Source organism: Lacerta agilis, chromosome 13 (genome assembly GCF_009819535.1).
Source record: "Lacerta agilis isolate rLacAgi1 chromosome 13, rLacAgi1.pri, whole genome shotgun sequence".
In the NCBI taxonomy this organism is placed as follows: domain Eukaryota; kingdom Metazoa; phylum Chordata; class Lepidosauria; order Squamata; family Lacertidae; genus Lacerta; species Lacerta agilis.
The window spans coordinates 25674267-25689529 of NC_046324.1; the positions used below are offsets into that span (position 1 = coordinate 25674267).

Genomic DNA, 15263 nt, shown 5'->3' on the forward strand with positions numbered 1-15263 from the left:
GATCCCGGAATGTCCCGCTTTTCCTTAGGATGTCCCTATTTTCATCGGAGAAATGTTGGAGGATATGGCCTTATATGACCCCCAAGCCGTCTGAAGGCAATCCTGTACAGCATAGGGAAGTTTATATATGCTGGAAGCTGCCCAGAGTGGCTGAGACAACCTAGTAGGAATGTGTGGGTTTTAAAAAGTAAAATTATCATTATGAAATGGGACGTCCCTATTTTCATCGGGAGAAATTTTGTGTATGTGAGAGGGAGGGAGTTCACTTACTGTATTATCGTCGCAGCAGTCCCTATTGAGTCTTTTCTACGTTCATAACCAGATTTGCACACTGGGGCCTAGCCCGCTTCGTTAAGGCCTGAGCTCGCTTGGCTTTTCCGTTTCCATGGAGACGAGGCGGTTGGTCTCCCTCCCTTCCCGCGCGCTGCTTTGTGAGGTAAAAAACTCGCGCCACGACGCCACACAAAGAAACAAGGGCCAATAAGCAAGGAGGTGGTGACAGCAGAAGGAGGAGTGAAGGCTGAAGGCGGCGAAGGGCCGCTGTCCTGTCCCCGCCCCTTCCCTCCCTAGCTCCATCCTGATTGGTTGGATTTGAATAACAGCGGGCCGCGCAATGGATGCTGGGAAGCGGGAGGGAACGTTCAAACCGAACCTTCGCCAAGAGGGCTGCGAGAGAGAGAAAAAGAAGGACGAGCGGGGCGGCCTCGGCGAGATGAAGGCGGCCGCGTGAGTTACCCGGGGCGAGGTGGAGTGGCGCCTAGTTAGAGGGCCCCCCGGCCCTCCCTTTAAAGTTATCCCTCCCTTCCTCTTTCCCTTACTATTTTCCTCGAACAAAAGCGCCCTTGTATCGTGCAGATTCACGTCTGAGATACTGTACTTACCTGCATTTATTATCTGTATCTTGAAAAAAATTAAAAAGCAGCGACAAACAGATTAGAATACAGATCATTGTTTTGTGTATCTGGGTAGACTTGTTTAAATTAAGATGTTTTAACATATACACACATATGTTTATATAGATGCCTATTATTGTAATTAATTGCCTTCTAAAGCACTGTCTCAGTGAGATTTACAGATATGATGGCTAGCAGCAATTTGAAACACAATGAACACATTAAAAAGACTAAAAATTACTTGTGTGTATATAAAATCTTTTGTGTGTGTGTGTGTGTGTGAGAGAGAGAGAGAGAGAGAGAGAGAGAGATACCCAGTTGGTATCTGTTTTAGATTTGAATTGATTTATATATGGAATGGTTTTAGCACTATTATCTATGTAACTGTTCTGCTTAAGTAATTATATTGAAAATTGCTTTGGGATGCCTTGTGAGAAGTAAAAACAAAATAAATCTTTTTAAATTTTGTTTTGACTGGCAGACCAACATGGCTACCTACTTGTGAGAAGTGATTCATAAATGAAATAACATTGAAAAAATTCTCAGATGTGTATGCATATAATCTCTCTCACTCTTTATAACCTGTATATCAAATAAAAATTCTCTCTCTTGTATTTGTATTGCTGTATTGCTTGGTAGCAGGCTGTCTTAACAGGAGAGATTGGAACTGGGCTGTATCTGGCCCCAAACTGTTTCTGTTCTAGCTAGCCATAGTAAGAGCTACTAATAGACTTACAAGAATTGGTGCCTGAGTTTGTTTTATTTCCTCCCCTGTCTTTGTTCCTCAGTCCCTTTTGTGACATGTATTTAAGACTGTAAGGTTGTAGGCCCAGGGGCCAGCAACCTTTTTCAGCTGTGGGCCGGCCCACCGTCCCTCAGACCATGTGGTGGGCCGGACTATATTTTGAAGGGAAAAAATGAACAAATTCCTATGCCCCACAAATAACCCAGAGATGCATTTAAATAAAAGGACACATTCTACCCATGTAAAAACACACTGTTTCCTGGACCGGCCCCTGGGCCTTAGGTTGCCTACCTCTGTTGTAGGCAGAGACTCTGTGTTTTTAGTTACAGGTAGGTAGCTGTGTCTGCCATAGTCAAAACAAAATAAAATTAAAAAATTCCTTCCAGTAGCACCTTAGAGACCAACTAAGTTTGTTCTTGGTATGAGCTTTCGTGTGCATGCACACTTCTTCAGATACACTGAAACAGAAGTCACCAGACCTTTATATATAGTGAGAGAGTGGGAAGGGGTATTACTCAGAAGGGTGGTGGGAATGGGTATTTGGCTGATAGGTGTGGAAAACCTGTTAACGACTGCAATTGGTCTTACAGGAAAAAGCAAGGGGTGAGATGGCAAAAGATAGCTTTGTCATGTATAATGAGATAAGAATCCAATGTCTTTGTTCAGACCAGGTCTATCCATGGTTTTAAGTTTGGTAAAGGTAAAGGAACCCCTGGCCATTAGGTCCAGTCATGGCCGACTCTGGGGTTGCGGCACTCATCTCGCGTTACTGGCCTTCCGGGTCATGTGGCCAGCATGATTAAGCAGCTTCTGGCAAACCAGAGCAGTGCACGGAAACGCCGTTTACCTTCCCGCTGGAGCGGTACCTATTTATCTACTTGCACTTTGACATGCTTTCAAACTGCTAGGTGGGCAGGAGCTGGGACTGAGCAACGGGAGCTCACTCCGTCACGGGGATTCAAACCGCTGACCTTCTGATCAGCAAGCCCTAGGCTCTGGTTTAACCCACAGCGCCACCCACGTGGGTGAAGAAAAAGACTATAGACTGGAGAAGTTGCTAAATTGCAACTAATAAGTTTGGTAATTAGTTGCAATTCTGCAACTTCTCTTTCCAGTCTATAGTCTTCTCTTTTTAGTACTCAGAGATCTACAACCTTTCCTAGACAATAACAGTTCTCTTTCTCAAGCTCTGGGAGGAAGACCTTTCATCGCCTACAGACAGCCACCTAATCTTAAACAACTCCTCACCCACAATAATACAACAACAGGACTTAACATGGACAATGGTACCAGAGCCTGCAATAAACCCAGATGCCAACTTTGCTGCCACATACACCCAGACAACACCATTACTGGCCCCAACAACATCAAACATACCATCTCAGCACTATTTAATTTCTCATCTTCTAACATTGTGTATGCCATCAAATGCCAACAGTTCCTTTCAGCTCTCTATATTGGACAAACAGGCCAAACCCTACGCCAAAGGATAAATGGACATAAATCTGATATCAGGAATCACAAGACAGAGAAACCAGTAGGAGAACATTCCAGTCTCCCAGGACATTCTATACAAGATCTCAAAGTAGCTGTCTTACTACAAAGCAATTTCAAAAAATAGACTGGAAAGAGAAGTTGCTGAATTGCAACTAATTACCAAACTTAAAACCATGGAGAGACCTGGTCTGAACAAAGACATTGGATTCTTATCTCATACATGACAAAGCTATCTTTAGCCATCTCACCCCTTGCTTTTTCCTGTAAGACCAATTGTTAACAGTCTTCAACAGGTTTTCCACACCTATCAGCCAATCACCCATTCCCACCACCCTTCTGAGTAATACTCCCTCCCACTCTCTCACTATAATAAGGGTCTGGTGACTTCTGTTTCAGTGTATCTGAAGAAGTGTGCCTGCACATGAAAGCTCATACCAATAACAAACTTAGTTGGTCTCTAAGGTACTACTGGAAGGAATTTCTGTGTTTTTAGTTGACCATGTAAGCTGCTGTAGGTGCCTTTTTGGCTGAAAAGCAGGGAACAAATGCTCTAAACAAGCAACTATATAATCTATGCATGCTACTTAACTTAATCAGGGGCATATCTCTAAACTGTGTTACAAAAAAGTGTTACTAGCTTTTTCCACAGTGACAAAAGGCAAAGGAAAAGAAGGTTAGATTCTTACACAGTTATACCTCGAGTTGCTACGTAAGTGACCTCCGTGACCCGGACAGAAAAGACCTCTTGAGGTGTTGGTTTAGCTAGCCTATTGAACTTGCTTTGCTTATTCATCGGTGGCTGCTAGGCAGGAGAGGGTCACACCTATACAGACTGAATTCTGTATTCTCCATTTCTGTTCTGCAGAGTACTAGCTGCCACTCAGATTTGCATTTGGCGTGGCTTTCTAAACAACGCCTTTCTTCTTCTGAGGGTCTCATGAGGGCACACGGCATGCCTACAGACCTGGGTGGCTCCTTCGTAACTGAAAGTAGGGTCTGCAGAGGAATGGACACACCTGTCCTTTTCAATTTTAAGTTGATATTATCCCATTTTTGAAATGATGATGATGATGATATAATTCATTTATACCCTGCCCATCTGGCTGAGTTGCCCAAGCCACTCTGGGTGGCTTCCAAAACATAAAAACATAATAAAACATCAAACATTACTAGTAACAATCTGTTCCAACATAAAAGTCACTATAACTTTAAAATAAACAACTTATATCAAACCAAGCAACATTCAACAATCCACCGGAATCTAATAGTAAACAGTAAAATTAAACAACAGCATATAATAATTAAACAGTTCAACCACAGTAAAGAATTTCCAATCTATAATCAATAAAAGTCACAATGCATAAAATACCACAAAACATACAAAACCATGTAAAAGGATCAAATTAAGCACAACTTATAAAACTATTTTATTTGAAATACCCCTGAACTGTTCCCAGTTGCTGCTGCTGCCGCCGCCGCCACCGCTCTTAAAATCATAGTCTGGGAAAGGCTAGGTGGGGCACGGCAGGGGGAACGCCATTGCCTGATGAGGAACAGAAAGTCTCTCTGCCCTCACAAGTTGGCAAACTTGTCTTTTTAAAGCCCATGTGGAAAATGGTGCAGATTTTTGCATGTATTTCCCCTGATCCAATGCATTTTTTTCAAAGTCATTTTCACTTAATGTACACATTTTTTGTAAGCACTTTTCCTCTAATACTTACTGTTTAAAATATTTTAATGGCTTCTGGGCTGCATTGCAACATTTGGATAGCTTGAGACTTCGGAGGAAAGCTGCATTTTGGTTCAGGAAGTACAAATGAGTAGATTGCTATTGAAAAATGTGAGCCCAGCAAATGCCACCCAGCTGCATGCGGCCCACAAAATTTTATGCTGCGAACATGCCAGCCTTTTCATGTGCCAGGTGACTCTGAGTTTTCTGACGCTGAGTTTTCTTCAACAGAACTAAAGGAATCCCTCTCAGGGATTAAGTGCCCCCCTCCCCAAATCTACAACACTTACTTCTGAATAAAACTAAAGTCTTAATGAGTGATCACTGAGTCCAGCAAACAGAAAGAACTTTTATTAGAAGTTGTGTTCATAATTGTGGTGGTGGAGACATCTGGTGGACATTTCCAAAGCAAAAACACAGCAGCAAGCTTGAAACATCTGGCCTGCATTTTCTAGGCTCTTTACATCGGTGGTTCCCAAAGAGGGTGGGTACCACTCCCTAGCAGATGCTAGGATTCGGGGGGGGGGGGGTTGTGCTAAGAGGCAAGGGGGCGACAGGGAGGCACTGGAGGTGTAAATGACAATCAGATTTCAAAAAGCTGGTATGACTGGATCAAGTTTATTTTGTTGACATTAAATAGTTTTAACTGAGTTTTGGAAAAAAATTGCAATTAATTGTTACTGTTTTGACTTTTATTGTGTTGTTATCTTCTTTGAAGGGTTATGCAAACCACTATTCTGAAGAATGCTTTTTGTGGAGAAGGGTAGGAATACAGTTTATAGAAGGGGGGCGGAGTTTGGGAACCACTGATCTACACTGCCCTGTTCGCTCTGCATCCAGGGCACTGGTTTCAGTCCTAGTTTATGTTCTTTGAAAGCTTTTAACCAGTCTTCAAGAAACCATGAAAGTTTCAAAATTAATCTCCTGCAGTCCTGTCGTTGTTGCTGGAGCTCCCTAGCCCTCCTCTCCCACTTAGGACTATCGAGGTTGGCTGTGAACTATGCAAGTTGTAGCAAATTTGGTTCATCTCCAATTTGTTGGCTGTCCACCTGCAGGTTTTCCGAGAGAAGGGCATTCTTTTTGGGTACCGTCACCCGAGAAGTTCCGCAACAGATTGCATCGTCAGCCTTTTCCAAATGACAAATGAAACTGTGAATATTTGGACGCATTTTCTGCCTGCCTGGTATGTGATGATCAGTCGGTGCAACTGAAATATAATAAAAGGAGGAGCTGCGTTCCTTGACAATGGCCTCAAAGGAGCTGTGGGCTTTTGATTTAAGGCTGTGTACCATTTCATAAACTCATAGAATCAAAGGATTGTAGAGTTGGAAGGGACCCTGAGGTTCATCAACCCCCTGCAGTGCTGGAATCACAGCTTAAAGAATCCCTGACAGATGGGCCTCTAACCACTGTTTTAAAAACAAACCACCACCTTCTAAGGAGCTCTGTTCCACTGTCAAACAGCTCTTACTGTCAGAAAGTTCTGAATGTGTAGTTGGATTCTCTTGTAATTGTAATCCATTGCTTTGGGTCCTCCCCTCTGGAGCAGCAGAAAACAAGCTTGCTCCATCTGCCATAGGACAGCCCTGAAGATATTTGGAGGTAGCTATCATTTCTTAGGACTCATCCACACTTCCTTTTGTGCCGTGCTAGGCACAGGTCTGTGATTTCCAGGTCAGTGTCTGAGCGTGGTTCCCACCCCCCTCGCCACTTTCCCCTAGAGACCCCATGTTTTACTGCTGAATTGGAGACCCAATGAACTTTGCTGCATTCAGTGCCAAAAGATGGGTTTTCCTGGGGAAGGCAGCGGAAGAAAAAAAACCCTGCTCGGACACAGATTTGGAAATCTTGGACCTGTGTCTAGAAATGCAGGACAGAATGCAGCTGTGCCCCGCCCCCATCAAGTAAATCAATACAAATCAGTTAGTTAAATAACTAAGGTTCCGCCCCTCACAACATGAAGCCTGCCCCCCCCCACAACATATGCCCATGTGGATGAGCTCTTAGAAAGATACCCGCAGTGGCATCTCTCTGGGCCACTGGATGAAGAAACCTCCTAATTTTGGACAAAGTGCATAGAGAAAAGTTGTTTTCTCTCTTTCATAGCACCAGAACTTGTGGACGCCCTATGAAGCTGAATGTAGGAAGATTCAGGCAGAGGAAAAAAAGAAAGGTTGTCCCCATGCAGCACAGAATTAAACTATGGAACTCTCTCCCACTGGAGGCAATGATGGCCACAAACCTAGATGCCTTTAAAAGAGGATTGGACAAAATCACAGAGGAGAGCTATTGAAGCTGCTAGCCATGATGGCTATGCTTTGCCACCACAGTAGTTGGCAGCGATGCTTCTGAATGCCAGTTGCTGGTAACTGCAGGAGGGGAGAGGGCTCTTGTGCTCAGATCCTGCCTGCTGGTTTCCCACGGGCATCTGGGTGACCATTGGGAGAACAGGGTGCTGGACTAGATGGGCCATTGGCCTGAGCCAGCGGACTCTTCTTATCTTCTTAAGGTAAGCTGCAAGACTGCTGCCACTAGTTAATTGGCTTTTCTGCCTTCCAGGTACTTCCTATGGAAGCTTTCTGCCTTAATCTACACCTTGGATGTCTGGAGGGACTCATACACCTGGCCCTTTCTGGCTTACATGGTCACCTGCTGCATCTACCCGCTGACATCCAGCATCGCTCACACGTTCAGCACCATGTCCAGCAGGGCCAGGCACATCTGCTACTTCTTTGATTACGGTGCCCTAGCCCTGTACAGCTTAGGTGAGAGTGCTATCCAATGTATCAGAGCCTTGACTTGAGGTGTGTTCCTTTTGCAGCAGGAAGATTAATGCATTTTTCCTAATGAGCAAACCGCAGCATTTTGCCGCAAAGAGAATGTGTCGTTCCCCGCAGAGGGCACCGCAGCTATGGCTCCGAGTGCTGCAGGGAATGTGGTTGCCTGTGCATCATAGGAACAGAGGAAGCAACCTTGTAAGGAGTCAAAGCAATTCGGGCTTGTCCACACTTAGAAAGCACGGGGCCAATTGGTTTCCTCTTTGCCCCGCTCCTTCCCCAGTGAAAAGCCATTTTTCGGTGCTAAGTCAGAGCAAACTTCAATCTGGAGAAAACCCAAATTGCTATTTGCTTCAATTGAGCTCTAAAGAGTGGTTTTTCCTGGAGGAAAGCAGCGGGACAAGAGGAAATGAGGGCAAGCCCTTAGTCCATCTAGCTCGGGACTGTCTACACTGACTGGCAGCAGCTCTCTAAGGTTTCAGGCTGGGGTCTCCTCCTAGAAAGGCTGCCAGGAATTGAACCTGGGACTTTTTAGTTTGTGTGGTCCATTTTGGTTAGAAAATGATTGTCATGCGCCACACAAGTTTAGCATTGGGGGGAAGCGGTGAGGTGTCTGTGGAAATGCAGGTTGTCTGATAGAGTTGTGGGGTCTGCTTTATCCCTTTAGGCTCTGCCATTGCTTATTCTGCCTACGTTTTCCCCGAAGAATGGATTGGCAGCACATTCCACCATTACTACGTCTCCACTGCTGTGCTCAACACAGTTGTGGGCACAAGCCTCTCCTGCTATTCCAGGTATTGACGGCTTCCTCTCTGCGATGGGAATGCAGTTCGGAATGTGCCATCCTGGGTTGGGGAGAATAATATTTATTCTGGAACTGAGTCAATTACACTAGAAAGCAGCCCCACCCCCACCCCATTTTTTATTGTTTTCTATTTCAATAGCACTGTCAATATCAGACCGCAATTCCAATCAGCCCCAGCCAGCAACCTTTGCCAACCTGGCGCCCCCCAGATGGCATTGGCCTCCCACCATCCCTGACAGGCTGGAGCTGAAGGGAGTTGGAGACTAACAACATCTGGAAGTGTCATGTTGGCTATCCCTTATGTAGATGGGTGATTTCCTGAGTAACACAAGGAAATAAATATAGGGCCCCCACCTCAAGGGATTTTATGATATGCGAGTAGTGAGGGAGGATGGTACCTGAATAAATTCAACACTCTGGGCTGGACTTGATGCTTCCTCTCCCTGATCCACCTCATACATGTCAGGGGAATGACAATAAGCCTCTCCCCACATCGTCTAGTGTGCCCACCACATCTCTGATGCACCCTGTTGAGGGTGATGAAGTAGCATTCAAACACAGGGAGGGAGGGAGGGAGATCTTGGCCTGTCAGAGGTGGTGAGCATACTGAGTCGGGTGATGCTTTGTTAAGATTGGATCAGGGAGAAGCACTGATATATACTCATTTTCAAAGTGATAAGGCAGATTTGCAAGTGGTTGGAACAGAATAGATGATGCTTTGAGTCCCTTGCAACTCTCCAATTCTAATATTTTAATGAGGGGGGGTGTACCTCTTTTTAAAGAAAAAAGTCAATACTTGTGGACATTGTCTGCATAATCAGAACATTAAAGCCAACTAAAGGTAAAGGGACCCCTGACCATTAGGTCCAGTCACGGACGACTCTGGGGTTGCGGCGCTCATCTCGCTTTACTGGCCGAGGGATTAAAAAGGGATTAGACCCATTCATGCATGGGGTGCCAACTTGGATAAAATATGGGGGGGGGGGTAAGCCCCACCTGCATAATTGATCACATGACATGGTGCATACACCCCATTTGAATGGCAGTGTTCATCAACTTTTTGAGGGCCTGGTCCCCTCAAATATTTTAGGGGGGGGCAAAGGGACCTGAGCCTATAGGAGTTGCTCCTTTGTTCATCAAGGAGAAAGCTGTTGATGGCTATTAGCTACAATAACTATGCCTCCACAGTTGGAGGCAGCAATGCTTCTGAATACCAGTTGCTGGAAACCGCAGGAGGGGAGAGGGCTCTTGTGCTCAGATCCTGCCTCTGGGCTTCCCACTGGGGCATCTGGTTGGCCACTGTGAGAACAGGATGCTGGACAAGGTGGGTCATTGTCTGGATCCGGCAGACTCTCTTTATGTTCTTATTCAAAGCACTGAGTTAGGCTAGACTGGCAATAAGATACATGCCATTTATACAAGCATGTCCAAGTATTTATTTCTGCATTTTTCTCATGCAAACTTACTGTATGTAACCAACAGGCTCGGCCTTCCCTATTTCCATTATAACAGTGGCGGCATAGAAAGGTAATATGGGCCCTCTCAATTGAGGTGTAGATTGGAAAGCAGGCAGGAGACACTGACAACCAAAACAGTGATTCCACCTAATTGACGACACTTGGTGGCCAATAGTCAATATGTCACCCATGTCAATATGGACTCTGAATTGGGAACAAATCAGTCTTCTTCCAGTACTAACCCAGGTGCCTAATCAGTGATCATAGTGGTGGTGGGGATAGCTAATATCAGCAGCTGCTTAAAGGTGCAAACGGAAAATTAAAAGTTGATTATACATTTTTGAAGGCTTCCTTTTGGTCCAATGGTCAGCTGGCTTTGCTGCATCCGCTTGGCATGTAGTTTTCACTTCAATTTCCACTTTCTTTGCCCACATCCTGCTGGTGACGCTCTGTCCCGTGTTTTCCATGCATTCTGCCAAACAGATGACCTAAATCAGGATGAAGAGGCCTTGGATTGATGGTTCAAAATTCAGGCTTCATAAAGCAATGTCCAAGCTTGGATTATAGAGATCAGTGAAGTGAGGATTTTTCTTATGCTACTTGACTTTTGGACCACCCTCAGTGCAGGGTGGTTTGGATACATCCTGTAATGTAACATGTTTGGGCAATTCATCAGTTGGGAAACTGCTCACAGGTTCCATGATATGCCAAAATTGCACAGCTGAAGTGGATGTAGGGTTCTTGCACAATAAACCCACTTTTTCTTTTTTTAAAAAAACAACCATAATTTTTTTTTTCTAAGAAAAGTGACAGGAGACCACACTAGAAAGTGTGGTATAACGGCAAGATCATATAACTCCCGTGCAATCAGATCAGAATTTGAACATTAGACTAACAGTGTTGTTGTATAACCGGCTCCACACAAATTTTATACAAAAGAAATCGGGGTGACGGCTTAACAAATGGGTCATCTGTAAGAGCTCAGTGTAAAATGAAAACAACCAACCGCGCCCACCAATAATTAAAATTATTTATTTGAGTTCCAAGTATTTTCTTTGGCCTCTTGTGCTTTGATTGTTCCCTTCTTTATAAGCTTGAATCAGTTGAGTTGAACTAAGGCTTCCTAACCACCTGAGCGGGGAAAAGGTCATTGGGGCTGTGCACAGTGTGGATTGGTCTGTGCCTAGGCAATGTTTGCATAGCTTTAGCATTTTGGTGCCAAGGTAATGCCATTCTGGCCCCAAAGCATGCAGGTCTTGATGGGATACACATCTAAGTATAAGTAAATTGCAGAAATTCCCTCTGTGTCATGTGAGGATGTGGAAAGCTTAGATAAGAATGGGAGACAAAGCCAAGACCCCACCCACCATGCCTTACACACTCTGTGTTCTGCAAACCAGACTTGTGCACTCTGCTCGTTCACATATATGTTTTGAAAATTTATTCAGGTTCAATGAAATGGAGCAGCCAAAGTTCAGCAAAACAATTCGCACATTCGCCTTTGCTCATCCTTACATGTTCGACAGCATCCCTCTCTTCTACAGGGTATGTATGGCTTTAAGAACAGTTTCCCTCAGTCTGCTGTGTTTTATTCATAACATAATGCATGGCTGCTGTATAGGTGTTCTAGGCTGCCACGCTTTCCTGGGAATAAGGGGGCTTCCTCATTATTTCCCATTTAATCTGAATTTGTCCTTTCCATGGAGAATCTGATAAGAAAACGAGTTAAGAAGCACACATACAGAAACAGTAAATCCAGATTAAAAGAATAAAAATATGGGGTTACCTTTCAGAGAGAACATTATGTGGGTGCTGAAAACGACTTCCATGCATGAACAGTCAGCACTAAATCCACAATAAGCTGCTGTGCCCCAATTCCTATTAAATTCAGTGGGGTTTACATTGTGAGTAGACAAATACAGATTTGTGATTATGCTGGAATTTCTCGACTTTCCTACAGTGTCTGGAAGGAGGGTACCATGCTGGCTATAATTGGGCTAAACAAGGAGCTGGCTATAATTGGGCTAAACAAGGAGTGTTCTCCAGGTGTTTTGGGCTATAATTCCCATCAGCCCTTGCACCTTATGGCTGTAATGGGAGGGACTGAAGAGAGCTGTAGTCTAAAAAGCCTGGAGGAAACCAGGTTGAGGAAGGCTATCTTCTATGTATTCCCTCCCCGATTTCTTAGGCATCTAAATGCTTTCCTTTCTATGCCACAGCTGTACTTATGCGCTGCAAGAAGTTGCACAGAAAGCGTTATTCCAATCCACCTCAAGCACACTGTATTTGCCTGGCTCACCTGTTTCCTTTTTACGACACACCTGCCGGAGCGGCTGGCCCCTGGACTCTTTGACTACATTGGTGAGAACAACAAGGGGCTGCTCTCCTCCTTGCAGGCCCTTCTGAAATGAACGGGGTGGGTGGGTTGCACAGCATCAGAATTTTGGTGGATTTCAGCAGATATTGGCAACTGATAACATAAAGCTGTTCCACCTGAGAAAGGGAATAACAGATGCAAGGAATTGAGAGCTGCCCTGTTGGAGGAGGGCAACTTGTTCTGGATTCAGAGAAACAAAGGAACCACTTCAGAGTCATTAGGATGCTTGATTTATAATCTCCCATCCATGGTAAAGTGCAAAACCCCAGAGCTGGGCAGCAAGACACTTTGTATAATACTAATTATTACAGAACAACCACCAGCAGCAACACAATGCATTATTAAATCTAAATCTATTATCTGCCCTTCAGCAGTAGGGCATGTTACAACAATTTAAAATTCAGTAATAACAACTGTTAAAACAAATTGCAGTCACAGGAATAAGTCATACCCTCCAACATTTCTCTGATGAAAATAGGGATGTCACATTCCATAATGATATTATTTATACCCCACACATCTTTTTGGGTTGCCCCAGCCACTCTGGGTGGCTTCCAACATATATAACAACATGATAAAACATTAAACATTTAAACAACTCCCCTATACAAGGCTGCCTTCAGAAGGTTTGGGGGTCAGATAAGGCCATACCCTCCAACATTTCTCCATTGAAAATAGGGACATCCTAAGGAAAAACGGGACATTCCGGGATCAAATAAGAAACCAGGACGACTTCTGTAAATTGGGGGTATCCCTGGAAAATAGGGATACTTGGAGGGTCTGCTGCAATTCACAATAACACTGCATGCATCTGATGAAGTAGCTGTAGTAGCCCACAAAAGCTTATTCCATAATAAACCTCAAAGAAGCATAAGACTCCTTGTTGATTTTACTGCAGGGGGGGGGGTTGTGCTCCCCCTACGGAAATACTGAGTGTTGTATTCTTTTGATCTCTCACAGGGCACAGTCACCAGCTCTTCCACATCTGTGGTATCATTGGGACCCACTTCCAAATGGAAGCCCTTCTGGTTGACATGGCCAACCGCCGTGAGTGGCTGCTGGCTCCATCCTTCTCTCAAACCTTTGGGTCCCTTGCAGCTGCCATCGTTGTTAATCTGATCATCATTGCTGCTTTCTCAACAACGCTCTATTCCATGCCAAAATTCTGCAGGAAAGGAAGCAAGCACAAGGACTAACGCCTGTTGAAATCAAAATGAAACGAAATGAAATTATGGTATATTGCAGTTAACAGTAGCAGTACAACACAAATTAGAAACTACGGTACTTCAAATGAGGCTTGGTGAATATTATTTGAGAAGTGACTTAAATGATTCTTTTTTATTATGAGTATGATTTTGTACTGTGGTTTTTCTACAGCTTGAGCTGGAGGACTTAACCAATTTGGGATCTAGCTTTTCATTTGTTGATCCTGATTGACCATTTAGAATACCAGGCTGCAATTCTGAGGACTCTGTGAGAACTCTAACTTCAACCACTTAAGTTTGTGCCATATTATTTTTTAATAGTGATTGCAATTTAACTTGATGTGCCAGTTTGCACTGGTAACATAGAAATGTTGGCCACCTTTCATGCCAAAGCAGCCACAGTGGCCTTTTAACATAATTCCATGCCTTTATGCTTTATTTGAAATGCCAAGCACATGTAACATATCTATCACAAAATACTAATGTACATACCTTTCTAATTCAGAAACTTGTTATGAAATAATATGAGGTTTCCTTGAAATTATATAAAGAAGTTTATATTTTTGTAAATAGCCTCTGCTGGGGTATCACACAAGCACTTTTTGGTAACAGTAAACAAAGTTATTGTTGAATAAATGCCTTTTTGAAAGGTAGATTCAACTTGCACCCAAATATTTTGGTCTTTATTTTAAAGCATCCTTTACCAAGCTAGTACAGACGAAACATTTAGAGGGTTCCAGATTGGCAAAGTTGGGAGCTCACTTTAAGCTCCTGATTGTCCCTGTGCAGCTGTTTCTGTACCTCTGATGTTACATCTGATGTCAGGTATGAGACTGGTGGATTTGTGGCAATGACCTCACAGGCAGAATTGGGACTCATGTCAGGCCTAATTTTAGGCAGTGGGCCAGAGGTTCCCCACACTTGCTGATCCTTCAGCCTCTGAGGTGTTTGAACAGAGTCCTCCAACCCATTTATTCATGATTTGCCACTTGTTCTTCACCTTGACAGTTTGTGTGGGTTCATTGAAGAGTAGAGAGGAAAACACTGCCCAAACCAATCTTCTCCCAAACCACAGCCACATCTTGCTTGGTTCAGACCTCAACCATGGTTTAGTGCTCAACAATGGTTTAGCATTGACTTACCCAGTGTGGTGCCCTCCAGCTCCCATTATCCCTGACCACTGGCTAGGGCTGATGGGAGTTGCAGTCCAACAGCATTTGGCAGGCATGATGTTGGCTACTCCTGATTTTAGCATTATGAGAACAAACCACTGCAAGTATCAGGCTTGTGCCCCTTTTCCTCTCTTGTTCATGATCAGGGGAAGCTCGAAAGCTGCCGTTTCCAGTTTCTAATAAACTCTAGTTTCCCATTCCTTCCAAACACAGGAAACTCTGGTTTATTCTTTTAGAACACAGTCATTACTGTGCTTAGTTATCAAGGACCCGAAACCACAGTTTGATCTAAGTTTGTTTGAACCATATACAGCGTTTTAAAAAACCGTATATTGCCAAGGTTAGACTACTACCCCTCCAGACATTCTTTTTATTGCACATTCATGATAATTTGAATTCATTATGCTATTGGGGTAGTCAAACATAATCCTGCATTCAATACTATTTGTACCTACAAAAGTTTTGGGGTGGTCTTGCTGCTTCAATTCCAATTCCTGCTGCAATTTCCTGCTGAAATCCTGTAACTTTTTATACCACAAAATGTTCTGGTTTATTTTGTCCTGCTTTTAGTGGACTGCAGCCCCACTGGACAGCAATAATGGGGCA

At 43.9% G+C, this 15263-nt stretch overlaps 1 protein-coding gene across 1 annotated transcript; it reads left to right on the top strand.

The window, feature by feature from the left end:
- The first annotated feature begins 613 nt into the window (after positions 1-613).
- Positions 614-14157, top strand: LOC117056952 (membrane progestin receptor gamma-B-like). The gene is made up of 9 exons (XM_033167657.1): positions 614-726; positions 1440-1443; positions 5878-6047; positions 7424-7629; positions 8309-8435; positions 9929-9973; positions 11352-11448; positions 12123-12264; positions 13241-14157. The coding sequence occupies exons 1-9, from the start codon at positions 614-616 to the stop codon at positions 13474-13476; spliced, it is 1140 nt and encodes a 379-aa protein (XP_033023548.1). The 3' UTR covers positions 13477-14157.
- Positions 14158-15263: the final 1106 nt, after the last annotated feature.

Bases quoted from the DNA above. Each gene is read 5' to 3' on its own strand.
- LOC117056952 (XM_033167657.1), top strand. From the start codon at position 614: ATGGATGCTGGGAAGCGGGAGGGAACGTTCAAACCGAACCTTCGCCAA. The intron at 6,048-7,423 runs GTATGTGATGAT...TCTGCCTTCCAG, and splicing joins ACGCATTTTCTGCCTGCCTG to GTACTTCCTATGGAAGCTTT. The intron at 11,449-12,122 runs GTATGTATGGCT...TCTATGCCACAG, and splicing joins GCATCCCTCTCTTCTACAGG to CTGTACTTATGCGCTGCAAG.